The 17,991-nt window shown below is 40.5% G+C and overlaps 1 protein-coding gene and 1 pseudogene across 1 annotated transcript; one reads left to right on the top strand and one right to left on the bottom strand.

The window, feature by feature from the left end:
• The first annotated feature begins 1,734 nt into the window (after window positions 1-1,734).
• Window positions 1,735-2,703, top strand: LOC132679760 (olfactory receptor-like protein OLF4). Its single transcript, XM_060633588.3, has one exon. The coding sequence runs from the start codon at window positions 1,750-1,752 to the stop codon at window positions 2,701-2,703; it is 954 nt and encodes a 317-aa protein (XP_060489571.2). The 5' UTR covers window positions 1,735-1,749.
• An 8,717-nt stretch (window positions 2,704-11,420) lies between these two features.
• On the bottom strand, window positions 11,421-12,339 carry LOC144613888 (olfactory receptor-like protein OLF4; annotated as a pseudogene).
• Between the last annotated feature and the right edge of the window lie 5,652 nt (window positions 12,340-17,991).

Below are 17,991 nucleotides of genomic sequence, written 5' to 3' on the forward strand. Positions count from 1 at the left end.
GAATAACAAATACACGAAAAAAGATGTCACATAAGAAAAATGCTAAACAGGCTTGCCTCATCCTCTCTTGGACCATATAAAAACTGATCAGTCAAACGAAGATAGAATAGACACAGGAAAATCAAGTCTTCTTCTCTCTGCTCTCTGGGCATAAAAATGCCCAAATTGTGAGAAGTGTTCTATTCTCTTGTGATGTTCAATATGTAAGATGTTTCACACCATAAAGATAGCATTACTTCTGTCCTTTGGACAAACTTATTTTTGTCCTTTCATCATTTTTGCTGGAGACAAATGGGATACGACCAGGATTGGGTGCCACCAGCAACATTTTCTCTCTCTCTACTCGTCGCACATAATTTTTTATGTTTCATTACATACAGGTCAGAAAGTGACCATTCCAAAACGGAGCCCCGGGATTATTTGTTCTTGGGAAGCTATGAATAGGACTTTCGGGGTACAATTTCTACCTTCTTTCTGGGAAAGGTATTGTGATGTGTTTGCGTTCATATCCTAAAAGTGTGTTGAGGCAGGCAGGGGGACGTGAGAAGGACAGAGAAGTAACACACACCAGGAGGATATGATGAAATTGTGTTGTGTGTATGTGAAAGTGTGTGTGTGTGTGTGTGTGTGTGTGTGTGCAGTGAAAGCAGATCTCCAAGCAGGGGTACATGAGCTCCTCTATTCCAAGGTGACCCTATAATACACAGACCAGACTCAGTCAATAGATGATACTGAGAAGAGATGTTCCACGGACAGGACACTACAGTAACCAGATGAATAAAGTGAAAGAGGTACACAGTATGGACGAGGAGCTCCCTGTGTCTTGAACTTAGGCAGCTGTGAGGCAACATGGTTCTACAAAATTCACAGCCATTGCCTTTAGTCCTTAACACACTGGCTTCCTTCTGAGCCTTGATTTTCTGGGAAAAAAAAGCGCTTCCTCAAGGCCTTTGCCTTAGCCGACGCTCTGGCAGTTTCCAGGCAGTTTTCTCTAGTCTTTCAGGTCTCTGTTCAAATGTCACCTTCTTAGCCAATCTTGACTAAACACCCAACATCACACCTCAACCACTCTCTTCCTATACCTGCTTCATTTTCCTCATGACATCTATCTCCATCCCAAGATTATTTAATTTTTATGTATGCATATATCCTATGCACATCACTGAATATTAGGTAATTTTTCTGTTCAGCACCCTCTACTTTATGACTTGGAAATGCTGAAAACACGATTGACGCTCTATATATTCCTCAAATGCATTAAATAATTTCTTATTAAAAATGTACAAGGGCGCCTGGGGGGCTCAGTCAGTTAGGCCTCTGACTCTTGATCTCGGCTCAGATCATGAGCTCGCGGTTTGTGGGTTGGGGCCTCACGTCTGGCTCTGCGCTGACAGCGTGGAGGCTGCTTGGAGTTCCGTCTCTCCTTCTCTCTGCCCCTTCTTGACATGCACACATTCTCTCTCTCTCTCTCTCTCTCTCTCTCTCACTCTTAAAAATAAATAAATAAACTGAAAAAAAATTTTAATGGACAAAACCTAGCCTATTGGAAAACATCGACGTTGGGATGAAAATTCCTAGTAAGAGAGGAAATAAGGATCCCCTCAAAGGACTCAGATCCATTCACAAAATATCGAAATTACTTTCTTGACTGGGGAATATAAATTGTAGCATTTGAACCACGTGAGCCAAGCGATTTATGTGAAAATTAGTCATGTTATTTTCCCCTTTACTGGTAGTCACCTCCACCACATGGACCCAGGAAATGATACAGGAATTTCAGAATTTCTTCTTATGGGATTTTCAGAAGAACCAGAACTACAGCCCCTCATATTTGGGCTTTTCCTCTCCATGTACCTGATCACTGTGTTTGGGAACCTGCTCATCCTCCTGGCCGTCAGCTCTGACTCCCACCTCCACACCCCCATGTACTTGTTCCTGGCCAACCTGTCCTTTGTAGACATCTGCTTCACCTCCACCACCATCCCAAAGATGCTCTGGAACATCCAGACCCAGAGCAAAGTCATAACCTATGCAGGCTGCATCACACAGATATACTTTTTCATAACCTTTGCGGGGATGGATGACTTTCTCCTGAGTGTGATGGCCTATGACAGGTTTGTGGCCATCTACCACCCCCTGCAATACACGGTCATCATGAACCCCCGGCTCTGTGGGCTGCTGGTTCTGGTGTCCTGGATCATGAGTGTTCTGTATTCCTTGTTACAAACCTTAATGGCGTTTCGGCTGTCCTTCTGTACAGAGGTGGAAATCCCCCACTTTTTCTGTGAACTCAATCAGATGATCCAACTTGCCTGTCCTGACACCTTTCTCAATAACATGGTGTTGTATTTTGGAGCTATGTTGCTGGCTGGTGGTCCCTTCATTGGAATACTTTACTCTTACTCTAAAATAGTTTCCTCCATATGTAGAATCTCATCAGCTCAAGGCAAATACAAAGCATTTTCCACCTGTGTGTCTCACCTCTCAGTTGTCTCCTTATTTTATTGTACAAGCCTAGGAGTGTACCTCAGCTCTGCTGTCACCCAGAGCTCCCACTCAAGTGCAATATCCTCAGTGATGTATGTGGCGGTCACACCCATGCTGAACCCCTTCATCTACAGCTTGAGGAACAGAGACATAAAGGAGGCTCTGCTGAGATTCTCTGGGATGATAGCTACAAAAGGGCCAATTGTCCTGGGCTGAAGAAGTTCCCATGATTGCAGGGCCCAAAGTCTGAGCCAAATGTTGAGATTGTTTCATCAGATTGTGGAGGTGAAAGATGCCTCTTCTATTTTTTCCTGGAATTTCTATTTTTTTCTTTCACCCTCTCTGCACAATTTATTTAACTCACTTCATTAAGCTTTCTGATATCTCTTACATCCAAGAGATTTTCCCGTTGTCATTTTCTTCCTCTCCCAAGGTTATTCCTTACTTTGGATTAAAATATTTGGAAATTCTTACATATTTTTCAAAGGACGACATGGATATATTAAGAATAATTTCTTCTCATGTGAAATGTATCATAGGGAGTACTTTTTCTTTTGTTTGACCAAAAACAACAAAAACAAAAACAACAACAATAACAACAACAAAACAACCATTCATGACTTATGCTAGTCCTATGGAAAGTCTAGTCTTGGCTACCACAGCTATTGATATAAGTTTAAAACAGAGAAAGATCTGAGACCACCAGACTTCACTCTTTTGAACATCATTCTTTTCTATATCACTACATTAACTGCTCTTCCTGATAAGGCAGACTTTTATGTACTGGTTGTTATCGCTGATCGTGGGGTTTTTTTCCTACACATTAGGTACCTGCTCTGTCACACAGCTTGTGTCCATCATGCTTACCATAGTCACTGACAAAAAAAAAAAAAATGATAATAAAATGCATGTCTCCAAGTGGAATCTACAAAGAAAGAGAAACATGTAAAAAATAGATTGATATAATATGGCCTTTTAAGTCAAACTTGACTTTAAGTATGATGGCACAAAATATTAAGTCATGCATTTATCACTATGCAAAACATTTCCTTCTCAGGCACTTTATCTGCTCATTGAATTACGGAATATCAGGGTTCGTGTGTAAAGTGTATTCATTAAGATGAAAGGCTGGTGGCATGTTTTGGGTTTTATTAAATTATTTTCTGGTTTCTGAAAATGTCCAGTGCTACTTATAAATGTGAGCCCTTCCATTTCTCTAAATGAAATATCTCCCACTATTCAGAATTTTGCCAAAACCACTGAGGAGGCAGCAAATGAATATTATCCATATTGTCTGTTTTACATCTTCCTCCTTCTTAATCGCTGGATGACTCCCCAGCAAGTGTGGATTCCTGTCCAGGTATGTGAATCGGAGTCACAAGCTTTGTGAAAACATACATGACCTTCCAAAATTTCCGTTTTACCTGAAAGGGACTCAGTGGGGTCATTTTTTAATACGTTTATCTGAAATAAACTTGAAGAATAGAATAATCCTGATGCTTCAATTATGCTACCTACAAACTCCTAGAATAAAAAGAATCAGATTATGACAAATGGCCTCATTTCTGCCCAATTTGATTATTATATCAGTTAGCTATTGCTGTGTCCAAAGCATCCTCAAATAAAATAGCTTACTACATATCTTTATTATTGAATGGGATTGTAGGGTAGGAAGTTGTTTGGATCTCTGCTGGGCTCCTCATGAGTCCATAGTCAGGTGTGAATCTCTACATTGTGTTTTGAAGGCTCGTCCATGAGGTGTGTGGTTCTAGTGTCTTTCTGTCTTGAACTAACTTATGTCAGTTTACTCCTTTTCTGTATGTGGGCTAATCTTCTAGTCTACAAAACGTGAGTTTATTGAATGTGATTTGTCTTAATTTAGTTCCACTATTTTAATATTTACATGTGAACCTTTGCTTTTTCACAGCTGGTAGAGAGATCTCCCACCCCATTAGGTGTGACTCAGCTCACTGTGCTCCAGATCTGACCCTGAGTCATGCACCATTAGAATTTTTAATTTCTAATTAACTTATTGGAGCATTATTACATGCGACAAACTGCACATATTTAAAGTATACAACTTTAAATTGAAAGAGCCATTGAAAAATCATGGGTACATACTGCATGATTCCATTTATATAGTACTCAAGAAGGCTCATGGTAAGTTTTAACTGCTTTGTTATGCGATTTTTAGGATATGATCACTCTACCCATTGCTTTCTTCTGAAGGCAATGTGGAAGATAAACATAACTTCAAGAGATGTGGTGAGGAACGATGACGTAGAAATACTGTTGAGTCCAAAGAATGTTCAAGAATAAGGGTTGTGTATGCAAATGTACATACAAATGTATGTGTATTTATGTATATTTTTCTTTTTTAAAATCTGAACTTTATTGTCAAATTGGTTTCCATACACCACCCAGTGCTCATCCCAACCGGTGCCCTCCTCAATGCCCATCACCCACTTTCCCCTCCCTCCCACCCCCCATCAACCCTCAGTTTATTCTCAGTTTTTAAGAGTCTCTTATGGTTTGCCTCCCTCCATCTCTAACTTGTATATTTTTCTTTCAAACAAACTCACTCACATACATAGATGTACATGCATGAAATTCATGACCCTTATTGTAACTCATTATAACTTACATGTTGTGTTGAAAGAAAGCTTGAGAGAAACTTGAGGGTAAAGAAAGGAAGAGAATGAAGGTTTGCCTTAACTTGGAATTCTAGGAATGTAGAAATTTAGACAAAAAAATTAGACTAGAACAGGTGGCCTTATTTTTAACAATGAATCATGTTTCTTATCTTAATGCCCAGAGGTCTCAGAAACTGTATCATATTTGCATTTATGTAAGGAGAAATCCTGTGTACCAGCTCATAAGGCTGAGTATCTCCAAATTGACTTCAGGTTTTGTTTCTTCTACTCAAGTAGGGTTTCAACACAAAATGCCCTTAGTCAAGGAACCTATGTAAATGAGTTGAGAGTCTTGGGTTCTATTTCTTCAAAGAAAATTTTTTGGATGAATGTCTTTGTCATTTCCAACTGCTGCTTTATACAATTATCACATTAAAGGTTTAAAAGAAACAAATTTCCACTCTTTCAGGTCTGGAGGTCAATGCCAAAAATGAGTCTCATTGGGCTAAAATCAAGATGTCTTTGCAGGGCACAAGAGAGCTTGAATTCCTGCTCAGTTATGTGATTCCAAGACACCATATTTTTTCCACCCAAATGCAAATCCTTCCAACCTCTACTGATAACTGAAAAGGAATAATTTTTTAATAATTATCCAAATAAACTTGAATAACAGAATGATCATGAATGTTGCTGCATAGCAAACCATCCTGAAAGCAAAGGGCTTGGTAGAATGTCTTTAGAATTCAGTGGAATTGTATGGTGCTGAGTTGTTCTAATCTCTGTTGATCTCCTCAAGGGTCTTGAGTCAGCTGTGTGTCAGCTGGGGAGGCTCTGCTGATCTTTCCAGAGCATTCTAATATAATTGGGGCTAGGCTAGCTATCTGTGGCTGATCCAGGGTGACCTTGACTTGGACAACTGGGCTGTGCTCCATATGTCCCCACTTCCTCTGCAGGCCATCTCATTTTATTCACTTTGCAGAGCCATAGTTCCAAGAGAGAGCAGCAGAAATGCACAAGGCCTTTAAGTTCCACTGTCACTTCTATCATATTATGCTGGCTGCAGTAAATGAAAAATCCTAATCCATCCAGAATCAAAGGTGGAAGAATAGTCTCCACCTCCTGATGTAAGGTACTGTGCACATTGTCAAAGATATGGCTACAGAGAAAGACGGCATTTGGGGCCACCTCTGCAAATATTCTACCATGGTTGTTAATTTCAATTCAGTAGGTTTCATTTCCACTTCCACCTTCAGCAGTGCAATGATCTGACAAGAGAGTGAGAATTAGGTGTCTAATGATCAGTTATGGAAGTTCTACTCCAGATGGTCAAACTTTCCTCCAAATGTAAGTTTCCTCCTCACCACTCACCTATAGATCAACATTCTTATTAAAAGAAAAGGACAAAGAAACCAAGGTTTTCTTTCCAGTTGCCTCAGAGAGACTGGGGACCCTGTATCTAACTCGTTGATTAATGAAGTTAGCAACTATTGTATCACTGATGCTATTTTTATGGCATCCTTCTGTAGATACTGTTTTTCTATTGATTGACCTTCCCATTGACATACTCATAAAGGTTTTCATCCTGGTACTGTTTGTTTGTTTGTTTGTTTATTGGGAGGGTTCCATTGGGAGGAGGTTACATTGGAAATGCAAATAAAAGACAGAGACATTGGAACATATTTTCTTCGTTTATCCAGCTCTATTGAAATTTCATTGACAAATAAAATTATGGAAGTTTAAGCATATAACTTGGTGATTTCACATATTTATATGTTGTGAAATAATCATCACAATAGGTTAGTGAATACATCCATCACTTCACATAGTTACCATTTCTTTTTGTTGGAAGAACATTTACTATGTACTCTGTCAGCAACATTCAAATATACAACACAATATAGTTAAGTATAATGACTACATTGTACATTAAGTTCCCAGAACTTATTCATCTTATAACAGACAGTTCTTAGGCTTCCACTAGCACCTTCTCATTTCCCCAAACCCTAGCCACTGGAAAACATCAACCTACTCTCTGTTTCTATGGTTCGGATTTTTATATCTCACATATAAATGAGATCATAAAGTATTTGTCTTTCTCTGCCTGATTCTTTTACTTAGCATAATGCCCCCAGGGTCCATCCATCTTTGAGCAAAGGAAAGCATGTCTTCCTTTTAAACTGGTGAATTCCACTGTATAGATGTCATCATTATTAATTCATCTGTCAACGGATGCTGGGCTGTTTCCATGTCTTGGCTATTGTGAATCATGCTGCAGTGGATGTGAGAGTACAGATATCTGAGATGCTTACAAGTATGTTGGAATTAAACCATGCACTTGTGAATGACTGATGTGTGAAAGAAAAAAATCAAAAAGCAAATTTAAAATCTTAAATCAAAGGAAAATGTTAACATAGCATATCACAACTTATGGGATGTTACAAAAGCAGTTCTCAGAGGGAAGTTTATAGTAATAAGCACCTACGTTAAGAGAAAAACGACCTTAAGAAAATAACCTAACTTTATCATTGAAAGACCCAGGAAAAGAAGCAGCAACTAAGTCCAAAGCAGCAGAGGAAAAGAAATAACAGATATCAGAGCAGATATAGATGATATATAGACCAGAAAACCAGTAGAAAAGATTAATAAAATAAGGAGCCAATTTTTTGAAAAGCTAGGCAAAATTGACAAGCCTTTAGTTTGACCAAAAAGGGGGGGGGGGGTGCAGGGAGAAGACCCAAATAAATAAAATCAATAGCAAATGGTGATGCTTTACAGCCAAAACCACAGAAATAGAAAGAATCATGGGAGACCACTATGAACTATCTCACTGCAACAAATTGGGCAACCTAAAAGAAATAGATAAATCCCTAGAAATGTACAATGTAACAACAAAATCAGGAATAAATAGTAAATGTGAAGAGACCAATAATAAGTAGGGATATTAAATCACTAATCAAAAATCTTCTGGCAAAAAAAAAAAGCCCAGAATCAGAGAGCATCACAGGTGAGTTCTACTAATCATATAAAGAAGAATTAATGATAAGTCTTCTCAAACCCTTCCAGAAACTTAGAGAAGAAGACAAATTTTCAACCTCATTTTCCAAGGCTGGCATTACCCTGATACCAAAGGTAGAAAAGGTCAGTACAAAAAAAAAGAAAAAATATAGACCAGTATCCCTGCTGAACACACACACAAAATTTTTCAAAAATATCAGCAAACTGAATCAAACAGCACATTAAAGGAATTATACACCATGACCAAGTGGGATTTATCTCTGGCATACGAGGATGGTTCAGCACAAGCAAATCAATAAAGGTGATACACCCCATTAGTAGAATGAAACATAACAATCATATCATCTCAATACATGCAAAAAGCTTTTGACAAAATACAACATCCTTTCATGATTATAAAAAAAAATCTTCAACAAACTGGGTATAGGGGGAACATACCTCAACATGAAAAAAAAGGCTATATATGACAAACCCACAATAACACTGTACTCAATCGTGGAAAGGTTAGAAAACCTCTTCCGAGATCATCAGCAACACAACGGTGCCCATCTAGCTAAAGCATTCAGGCAAGATAAAAAAAAAAATGCATCCGGATGTTTTCCTTAGAAAAGTGTCTATTTGGGGCGCCTGGGTGGCGCAGTCAGTTAAGCGTCCAACTTCAGCCAGGTCACGATCTCGCGGTCTGTGAGTTCGAGCCCCGCGTCAGGCTCTGGGCTGATGGATCCGAGCCTGGAGCCTGTTTCCGATTCTGTGTCTCCCTCTCTCTCTGCCCCTCCCCCGTTCATGCTCTGTCTCTCTCTGTCCCAAAAATAAATAAAAAACGTTAAAAAAGAAAGAAAGAAAGAAAGAAAAGTGTCTATTCATGTCTTCTGCTCATTTCTTCATTGGATTGTAAATCGGAAAGAAAGAAGTAAAATTGTCTTTATTTACAGATGATATGAACTGAATATAGAAAATCCTTTAGATTCAACCCTTAAGAACACACGCACCATGATGAGCACCAAGTAACATGTAGAATTGTTGAATCACTATGTTGTACTGAACTACATTGTTCTGTGTGTTGATTTTCTGCCCTGCACCAATACAACTTTATTGAATTGAAAATTACACATGTGGTACACCTTTTGCAGACATGGCCCCAAATACCACTTATCCCTGTATCCATGTACTTTGCAATGTGACTGGGAAGCTCCTCCCACTTCTCCACCTTTGAATCTGGGTTAAATTTACTATTTTATTTGCCTTGGCTAATACTATCTGGTAAAAATGACAACGTGCCTCAAGGGTCTTTGGCGTGTTTCTGCTGCTCTCTTGGAACCCTGCCTCTGCCATTGAAACAAGTCCAAGCAAGCCTACTGTAGGTGGAGAAATCATGTGGAGCAGAGCCCAGTTGCTCTAAGGATGGTCAACCTAGCCTAGCCTATCTAGGAACCAGCAAGTTCCCAGATGTGAGAATGCAGCCAGGATTAACAGAGCACTTCCAGCAGACCCACAGCCCTCCACAACCTCATGAGGAGACCAACAGAGAGGGGAAGACTTCCCAAACATAGATTCCCATGTGATCGTTGGAGATAGAATGTGTTATGCTAACCGAAATGAGTCGATCAGAGAGAGAGAAATATCATATGAGTTCACTGATACGTGGAATGTAACAATCCAAATAGATGAACATATGGGGGGAGAGAAGAGTGGGGAAAAAAGCCACAAGATGCTTTTAATGATAGAGAAGAAAGTGTAGGTTGATGGACGGAGGTAGGTGGGTGATGGGCTAGATGGGTGATGGGTACTAAGGAGTACACTTGTTGTGATGAGCACTGGGTGTTGTGTGTAAGTGATGAATCACTAAATTCTTCTTCTAAAACCAATAGCACACTACATATTAACTAATTAAAATATAAATTTTAAAAATTTAGAAAGCATTATCTTAAATCATTTACCTTTGGCAAGGCTTGTTACGCACCAATAGCTTACTGATACAATAACCAATATGAAAAAATCTGAGACAATTAAGGATAATCTACTGCTTTTTATTTTTGGCATTTGTTCTGATATTTGAAGACGGCATTCATAATGACCTGGTTATTCACATTTATTTCAGATAAATGTACTAAAAAGTGACTACCATTCAGGTTCTCTTCTAGGTAACTGGTAGAGATTGGAAAGACCTATATGTTTTTTGTGTGGATAATTTGTGGGACTCTTGGTCACAAGACTCCATACCCAGAGCATTACTGGGCAGGAATTCAAGCTCCTGTCCACATCATCCTCTGCTCATGAGGATTGAAGAGAGTTTAGAGCATAAAAAAGGTAAAGAAATTAATCCCAGAGAGAATACACATATGGTTCACTCACTCACACTATAATTTTTATGACAGCATTTTTAAAGATGAGATATTAAGTTTAGGACAATGGAGGAAACAATACTTGTAGGCAACACTGGAAATTTTCAAGTAGAAACAAAAAAATCATCCAATTAAATAATATAAAATCTGCCACTAAATTCTTCACTCCAATTAATAAAACCCTTTAAACATGGACACCAAATATCTCACACCTCAATAAGATATACATCATCAAAAACATATTTTCTGCAATAAAATACGGCGTGATTGAAAATTTTATGTCATCATTTTTTCAGGTCTTCTCGGATAGTAACCCCATATTAGTCACTTGGTTTATGCAAATTTGTCTTTCTGTACTTTACACTTGGAGCAGAGCATGTTTTTCATAAGGAATTTTTGCCTTACTATTCTGTGCCAGGGATACTGTGGATGCTGAGCTGATAAGAGAGAGAACAGGATCCTAGTGAGGATCCTAAAACCCCATGACTAACTACAAAACAAACTAATATGTTAAAGTCTACATTATCAGGAAAAGCATTCAAGGTAGTCATGTAGAAAGGAATGGGCAGTCACAGAATTTCCTCTACAGTAAAATTATATAAATGGCCTCAGTTGCCAAATATAGTTTATTCCATAAAACTGGTACAGTTCATCACTATGTGAAGCAAATGGGAATCTCCAAACTGTTTCTGATTCAAGGTTGGACTAACTTTGGAAAGTAAGAAAACAAAAAAAATGAAAAACTGGTGGGTACCAGAAGGAGCATAAAGTTAAACAAAGGGACTTATTTAAATTTAATAAAGCAGTCGAACTTTGGAAAAATTGAAATTCCAGGATATGAATAGAGGGATTAAGTTCTTCCATGATCCGATTAAAGGATCACAATCTCTGGCTGTTAAGCTCTGAGCCAGCAATCACAGGTACTTCTGGGAAAATGGCTCTTTTATGGCTTCCCTCTGAAAAATACATTTAGAGCCTCCTTTCTGTCTCTGTTCCTCAGGCTGTAGATGAAGGGGTTCAGCATGGGCGTGACCACTGTGTACATCACTTAGGATATTGCACTTGAGTGGGAGCTCTGGGTAGCAGCAGAGCTGAGGTACACTCCCAGGCCCATACAATAAAATAAGGAGACAACCGAGAGGTGAGATGTACAGGTGGAAAATGCCTTATACTTGCCCAGAGCTGATGAGATCCCACGTATGGAGGAAACTATCTTAGAATAAGAGTAAAGGATCCCAGCCAGGGGAGCACCACCCAACAGCACAGCACACCGTGTCATTAAGAAAGGTGGCAGAGCAGGCAAGTTGGATCATCTGATTGAGCTCACAGAAAAATCGGGGATTTGCATGCCTGTCCAGAAGGACAGCTGCAACACCATTAAGGTTTGTATCAAGGAATGCAGGATGTTCATGATCCAGGACACCAGAACCAGCAGTCCACAGAGCCAGGGGTTCATGGTGACTGGGTGGTGTAGCGGGTGACAGATGACCACAAAGCTGTCATAAGTCATCAGTCAGGAGGAAGTTGTCTAAACCTACAAAGAGTATGAAAAAGTACATCTGCATGACACAGCTTTCATAAGTTATGACTTTTACGACTTTTCTGTGTTTGTACATTCCCATCTGGGGGACCGTGGTGAAGGCGACATAGATGTTTACGAAGGACAGGTGGGCGAGGAAGAAGTACGTGGGTGTGTGGAGGTGGGAGTCAGATTTTACAGCCAGGATGATGAGCAGATTCCCAAGTATGGTGACCAGGTACACGGACAGGAACAGCTCAAAGAGGAAGGGTTGCAATTCTGGTTCCTCCAAAGATCCCAGAAGAAGAAATTTTGAACTTTGTGTATCATTGCCTAGTTCCATGTAGTCGATGTGACTATCAAAATAAGAGAAAAAAAGCATGACACGACCATGCATTGCTAATCTGGCAGATACATCATTGTTTATATTTTGCAGTCAGGAAATTAATTTTTACATTTGTAAATGGAACATGTTAAAAACACTAAAATCTAGGAATAGAAGGAAACTATCTCAACATAAAGCCCTGTATGAAAACCCCACAGCAAACACGTGCTCAAGGGTGATACAGTGAGCATTTTCCTGTATGATCAGACGCAAGGAAAGGATGCCCGCTTTCACAACTTCTACTCAACACTGGAAGTTCTAGCCAGAGCAATTAAAGAAAGAAAAGGTATCCAAAATGGTTAGAAAGAAATAAAGTTACGCGTGTAGAAGATGTGATCTTGTATGTAGAAAATCCTGAAGATAACACCAAAAAACTAGCACCTCCAATAAATTAATTCAGCCAAGAAACTGGGTACACAGCCAACCCTCAAAAAATCAATTGCATATTTACATACAAAGAATGAATGATCTGAAAAGGAAATAAAACAATTCCCTTTATGTGACACCCCAAAGAAGAAGGCTATCGCCTCACACCAGTCAGAATGGCTAGTATAAGGAGACAAGACACAAATGTTAGTGAGGATGTGGAGAAGAGGGAACACTTATCCACGTTGGTGGGAATGCTAACTGGTGCGGCCACTGTGGAAAACAGTATCGAGGCTCCTCAAAGCAATTACATGATCATGTAATTCTGTTGCTGGATATTTACCCAAAGACAACAAAAACACTAATTCGAAAATATATACGCACCCCATGTTTATTACACCATTGTTTACACTAGCCACTCTTTGGAAGCGTCCAGTGACACATGAATGTATAAAGTAGATTGGCAAATATATTTATATATTTATATACAAAAAATTGAATATTACTCATCCGTAAAAAGGAATGAGACTTTGCCATTTGCAACAACATGGATGGAGAGTATAGGGTGCTATACTGAGTGAAATAACGTAGCAGGATTCTCGCACAGAGAGTCGTGACTCCGAGGCTTTTCTTTCCAGGAGGCAACTCGATTCCGGCCAGCACTGCTCAATTGGGTTTGTACCCAAAGAACTGAGCCCCCAACGTCCTGTGGCATAGTTTTTTTAATATATTTTTATTTCTTTGTCTCCTGTATATGGTAACATACAAAAACATGTAGTCTGATTAAGTAGTCTCAGTTCACAAGGTCATGAGGGATATTGTCACGTAGGCACATGGCCAGGCTATCTTGTTTTTTTCCCTTTCTCTCTTTTTTCTTCTCTCCTTAGGGAGGGGACCCTACCACATCCCCCCCTTTGATGCTCAGACCCCCCCTATTTTGGGACAAAGAGCATCATCTTGGTTTAGAGGTTAATATTTTTATAACAGTATTACATGAGTGGCCGTCCTTTCTAAATCATGGCTTCAATGAGACTGGAGGCAGACCGTACAACCAGGGGAGCTAAGCATCCAGGGGTAAGCATCTGTACAACCAGGGGTAAGATTAAGCATTCTCCCAAAATTAGGAGGATAGATTCCCATGAGGGTTTTGAATACACTGAGAGTTGAAAAACATCCTCCAAATAACTCCCCGGGGTCCCAACTTTTCCGGGGTCTGGACAGGGACATTAGCAACGTTTTTATTTGATCTGTGATCTCCTCTATGACTTTTCCCTCATCTATCTGTAGGCAGCAGTTGCTAAGGTTAAATCTTCCACAAACACCTCTCTCAGAAGCAAGCAGGTAATCTAAGGCCATGTGATTTTGATAATGGCATTGTGCATTTTGGTTTGTTGCTTAGCTAGTAAGTTAAGAGCTCTAACAGTTTCATTGGTTATAACTTTTATAACTGCTTGTAGTCTGATTATGCGGTTTAGCCTGTAAATGGGAGCACAGTGGCCCCAGGACCCATCCTCTGTCCAGGTGGCAGGGCCATAATATTGGATTATACGCTCAGGAGGCCATTCATCATCTTTTTAGTTGCCAGTTTGTAAAGCATACCGCTTTCTTTGAATCTCCCTGTCCCCATACACTTGGACTCCCAAATGTTTCCTTCTGGCAAGTGGGAGCACAAAGAAAGATGGATGAAGAGTTCCCAGAGTGTATGATCCTGACCAGACTGAGGGAAGTACTATATACATAGGCTTTCCTTCCACATATCCAGGCTAGTCCACCTGGGACCTGCCATTTGATGGCTGTATTGACCTTGTCCCAGGCCTCTCTGAGATGAGAGAAGTTAGACAAGGGGTGGGGATCGGGCTCAAGGTGATCTGGGGTCCCCCACCATTGGGTTTTCCGGACAGTTGAGTTATAAAATCTTTGGCTTACGCATGTTAAGTTTTTAACAGAGACGACAATGAACTTTTTCCCCACCAGGCAGGACAGTTTTTCCCAATAATTGAGCTTCTGAGAAGCCAAACTCTGGTCGTAGGACTGGGGTATTTTGTTTTACTATAAGGTTTGTGGGGATCCAATTTTCTAGTCTCTATGGCCATTGTTTCCCCGTGTTGGTACCAGCGAAGTATCCAATCCACAAAGGGAGGGTGAGTGTTCACAGAAACCTCTCACCACGTTTCCAGACGGCCGGGGTGGCCTCGGCCAATCCTATGGCAAAGAGCAGAGCAAGAATCATGATAATAGTGAGAAACGAGGCATGACAGTGCATCACAACAAGGAAACATACAGAAAATAACGACGGTCTTTTGTTTCTCCAGACTGCCGATTCCTCAAGCTTCTGCCGTGTGTAGATCAGCTTCTGGAGTGACTAAAGCAGGGCTGCAGTCTCCTGGCGCCTCTGGAGTTGCAGAACCTTCCGTATGGTCAGTCTGCACAGCATTGATGGGTCAGGAATGCACTCCCAGTTTTGAGATGCCGGCTTCACTCTGCTGTAGCGAATCCAGGGACCCACGTTGGCCACCTTTCCAGCGGTAGGGGTGGACAAAATGACAGTGAACGGGCCCCTCCCGAGGGCTTTTAGCGGTTGGACATTTCACTCCTTTATCCCTATTGCATCTCCTGGTTTAAAGGGATGAGCGTCTGTGGTCAGATTCAGATAATCGCTCCCTGACCCAGGGGTGTAAGGTGGTTAGGGTAGAGCCAAGGCCTCGCATCTGTTGTCTCAGGGCTAGTTGGTCTATCTCATTTAGATCCCTCCCCCCATGCCCTTGATAATGGGGGAGGGGCGCCCATAAATGATTTCATAAGGGGAGAACCCCATCCGCTTCTTTAGCCTCCCACCTGCATCTGCCCTCTGCCTCCCTGAAGGTCCCTTCTCTCTCCCTGCCTGATGTTAACCCTTTCCCTATTTATTTCTCTGCTGGAACAGGGCCTGGAACCGCTGTTAGGGAACAGGGGCAACGACTGTTCTGGCTTCTTCAGGCTGATAAGGGACGGTGTGGGGGTACAGCAGTTGGAGTCTACCCAAGGGGTCGGTCGAGTGGCCCATAGTATGGTTCTGCAGGAAGGCTGGCAGGCATTAGCAGACACAGAGAAAAACACAAAGGAAAAATTATACTGACCAACAAGATGGCATCTTAAGATCATGTCTATGGTTTCCAAACCTGTCAAACAACCTTTGTAAACAACACATGTCAGGGAATCTCTCATGACCCAGGTGATGGAGAAGCAGGAGCGGTAAGTAATCAACGGTGGCTCTATTTCCAAGAGTTTGGCCTTAACTTAATTTAAAAACAATTTTTAAAACATCTAATGCTTGTGAGGTGTTATTTAGAGCTTTTCTGAGTGTAAACAGACAGTCTGCTTTATTTTGAGATGTAAAACTTTTCCACGAGCCAGGAGTGCTACCAGAGAAAGAGTCAAGGCAGCCATTGACCATTATTAATTTGTAAATATTTAGGTAAGTCAAACCTAGGCATTATTTGATAAAGCAGAAGTTTTATTACTTTTTGTGCCTTTTCTGTCTCATAGGGGAAAGCCTTTGCCCAATTAGTAAAAGTATTAACTCATACCAACAGATGTTGGAATTTTTTTTTGACCTTGGCATATGAGTGAAACTTAGTTGTCAGTCTTTCCTGGACAGCCTCCGGTTTCTTGATTGCCTGGGATAACAAGTTTGTGGTTGACAGGAGTGTTTCTAAGACATACTTCACAGGATGATCCTGCTTGCAGAACCGTCCTTGACAAATTTTGGGGAGGACACATCATTAGGGTAAACATCCTTTGGGCCATTTGAGATGTTTTGTCCCTCCCTAAATAAAAGGCTTGATGCTGTGTTTTAATGCTCTTTTAGCTCTGAGATCTTTGTAAGAGTAATTGTCCTGCTCTGTTTGTAACCATTCCAACGGCTGGAGACAGTGTCTAGGAGTTAGACCCCAGTTTATTATTTTTGGGGGGACAGTAGGTCGGCTTGAGTCTCCTTTAATAATTGATATAGCAGGCAAACTATTTTCCTGAACCCTGGTATCTACAGCCTACAATATCCAGTAATTTTCAAAAACTCACATAATTGTTTATCTGTCCTGGAGTTGGTAGCACCATAGTCTCTAATTTACTTCTAATGTCCCCTTCTAGCAAGGGAGTAAGGCTCTCTGGCATTATCAGGAAAGAACGAGAAAAAATTACATTTTTTCATATATATCCCAAGGGCTAAGAGAAAATTTTAGTTAGAAGTTTCTCGAAGATGCCTCTAATCATCCTGCTGCATTTGGATAGTTGGCCTGGAGTGGAAAGGAGGACAGAAAAGGTCGCTCTGGTGTCGAGAAGGAAATCAACTAGTTTTCCTTCCCTTCTATATTTAGAGCTACTCGAGGTTCTGGGTTTCTGATAGACAGTTGGGTTGGGGGGGGGGGGCCACCGTGAAGAGCCCCAGGCCCCAGTTAATCCCTTCCAGGGACATTGTTATCTGAGCCCTCACAGACAGAGGTCCCCCAAGGTATTCAGATCTCCAGTGATTGTCTCCACATAAGGGGCATGGCTTTTGGGGTTTTCATTTTGGTTGTCCCCTCTGAAGACATTCTCGTTTTAGTGCTCTCAGCGGCCATATAAATGGCATTTGGTGCCAGGACCTCGGGAAGCCCGATCTCACATAGTACCTAAGGCCACAACTAAAGCCTCAGATTTTTTTAAGCCTCCTTTTCTGTTTTTTTTTTTTTTTTTTTTATTCTCCTCTTGATCTTGGTTGTAATATACCCAATTGGCAGCTCATAAGAGCTCCTCCAGGGTCCCTTCAAGGCCAACAGCCAACTTTTGCATTTTCTCTGAATACATAGGGCTCAGTGAGAGACAAATTTGTCCTTTTAATCATCTCAGCCTTAGGGGTGTCAGGGGAGATAGCCATATATTTAATGAGAGCCTCCCTCAACCTTTCCAGGAAGGCCCTCCGGCTCTCATTTTTTGTTTGTAAAATAGTGGCTAATTTAGCATAATTTAAGGGCCAAATCTTAGATTTCCTTAGTTGTTTTTTTTTTTTATAAAGCATCTATCTTACTAAGAGTCTGGTTTAACAAAAGCATTATGTCTTTCCAGGTCAACTCAAAAACATACATAATATTCTGAAAAGGCTTTATATACTTATTCAGTCAGAAAATGTACCTAGATCTCCTTTTACCTGTCTTAAACCTTGTAATGTAAAGGTTTTTTCTTCTGGCATTCTAGCTTCCTGTAAGGGAAACACGCCCTTTACAGGAG

This window comes from Panthera onca, chromosome A2, assembly GCF_046562875.1.
Source record: "Panthera onca isolate mPanOnc1 chromosome A2, mPanOnc1 haplotype 2, whole genome shotgun sequence".
Lineage (NCBI taxonomy): Eukaryota > Metazoa > Chordata > Mammalia > Carnivora > Felidae > Panthera > Panthera onca.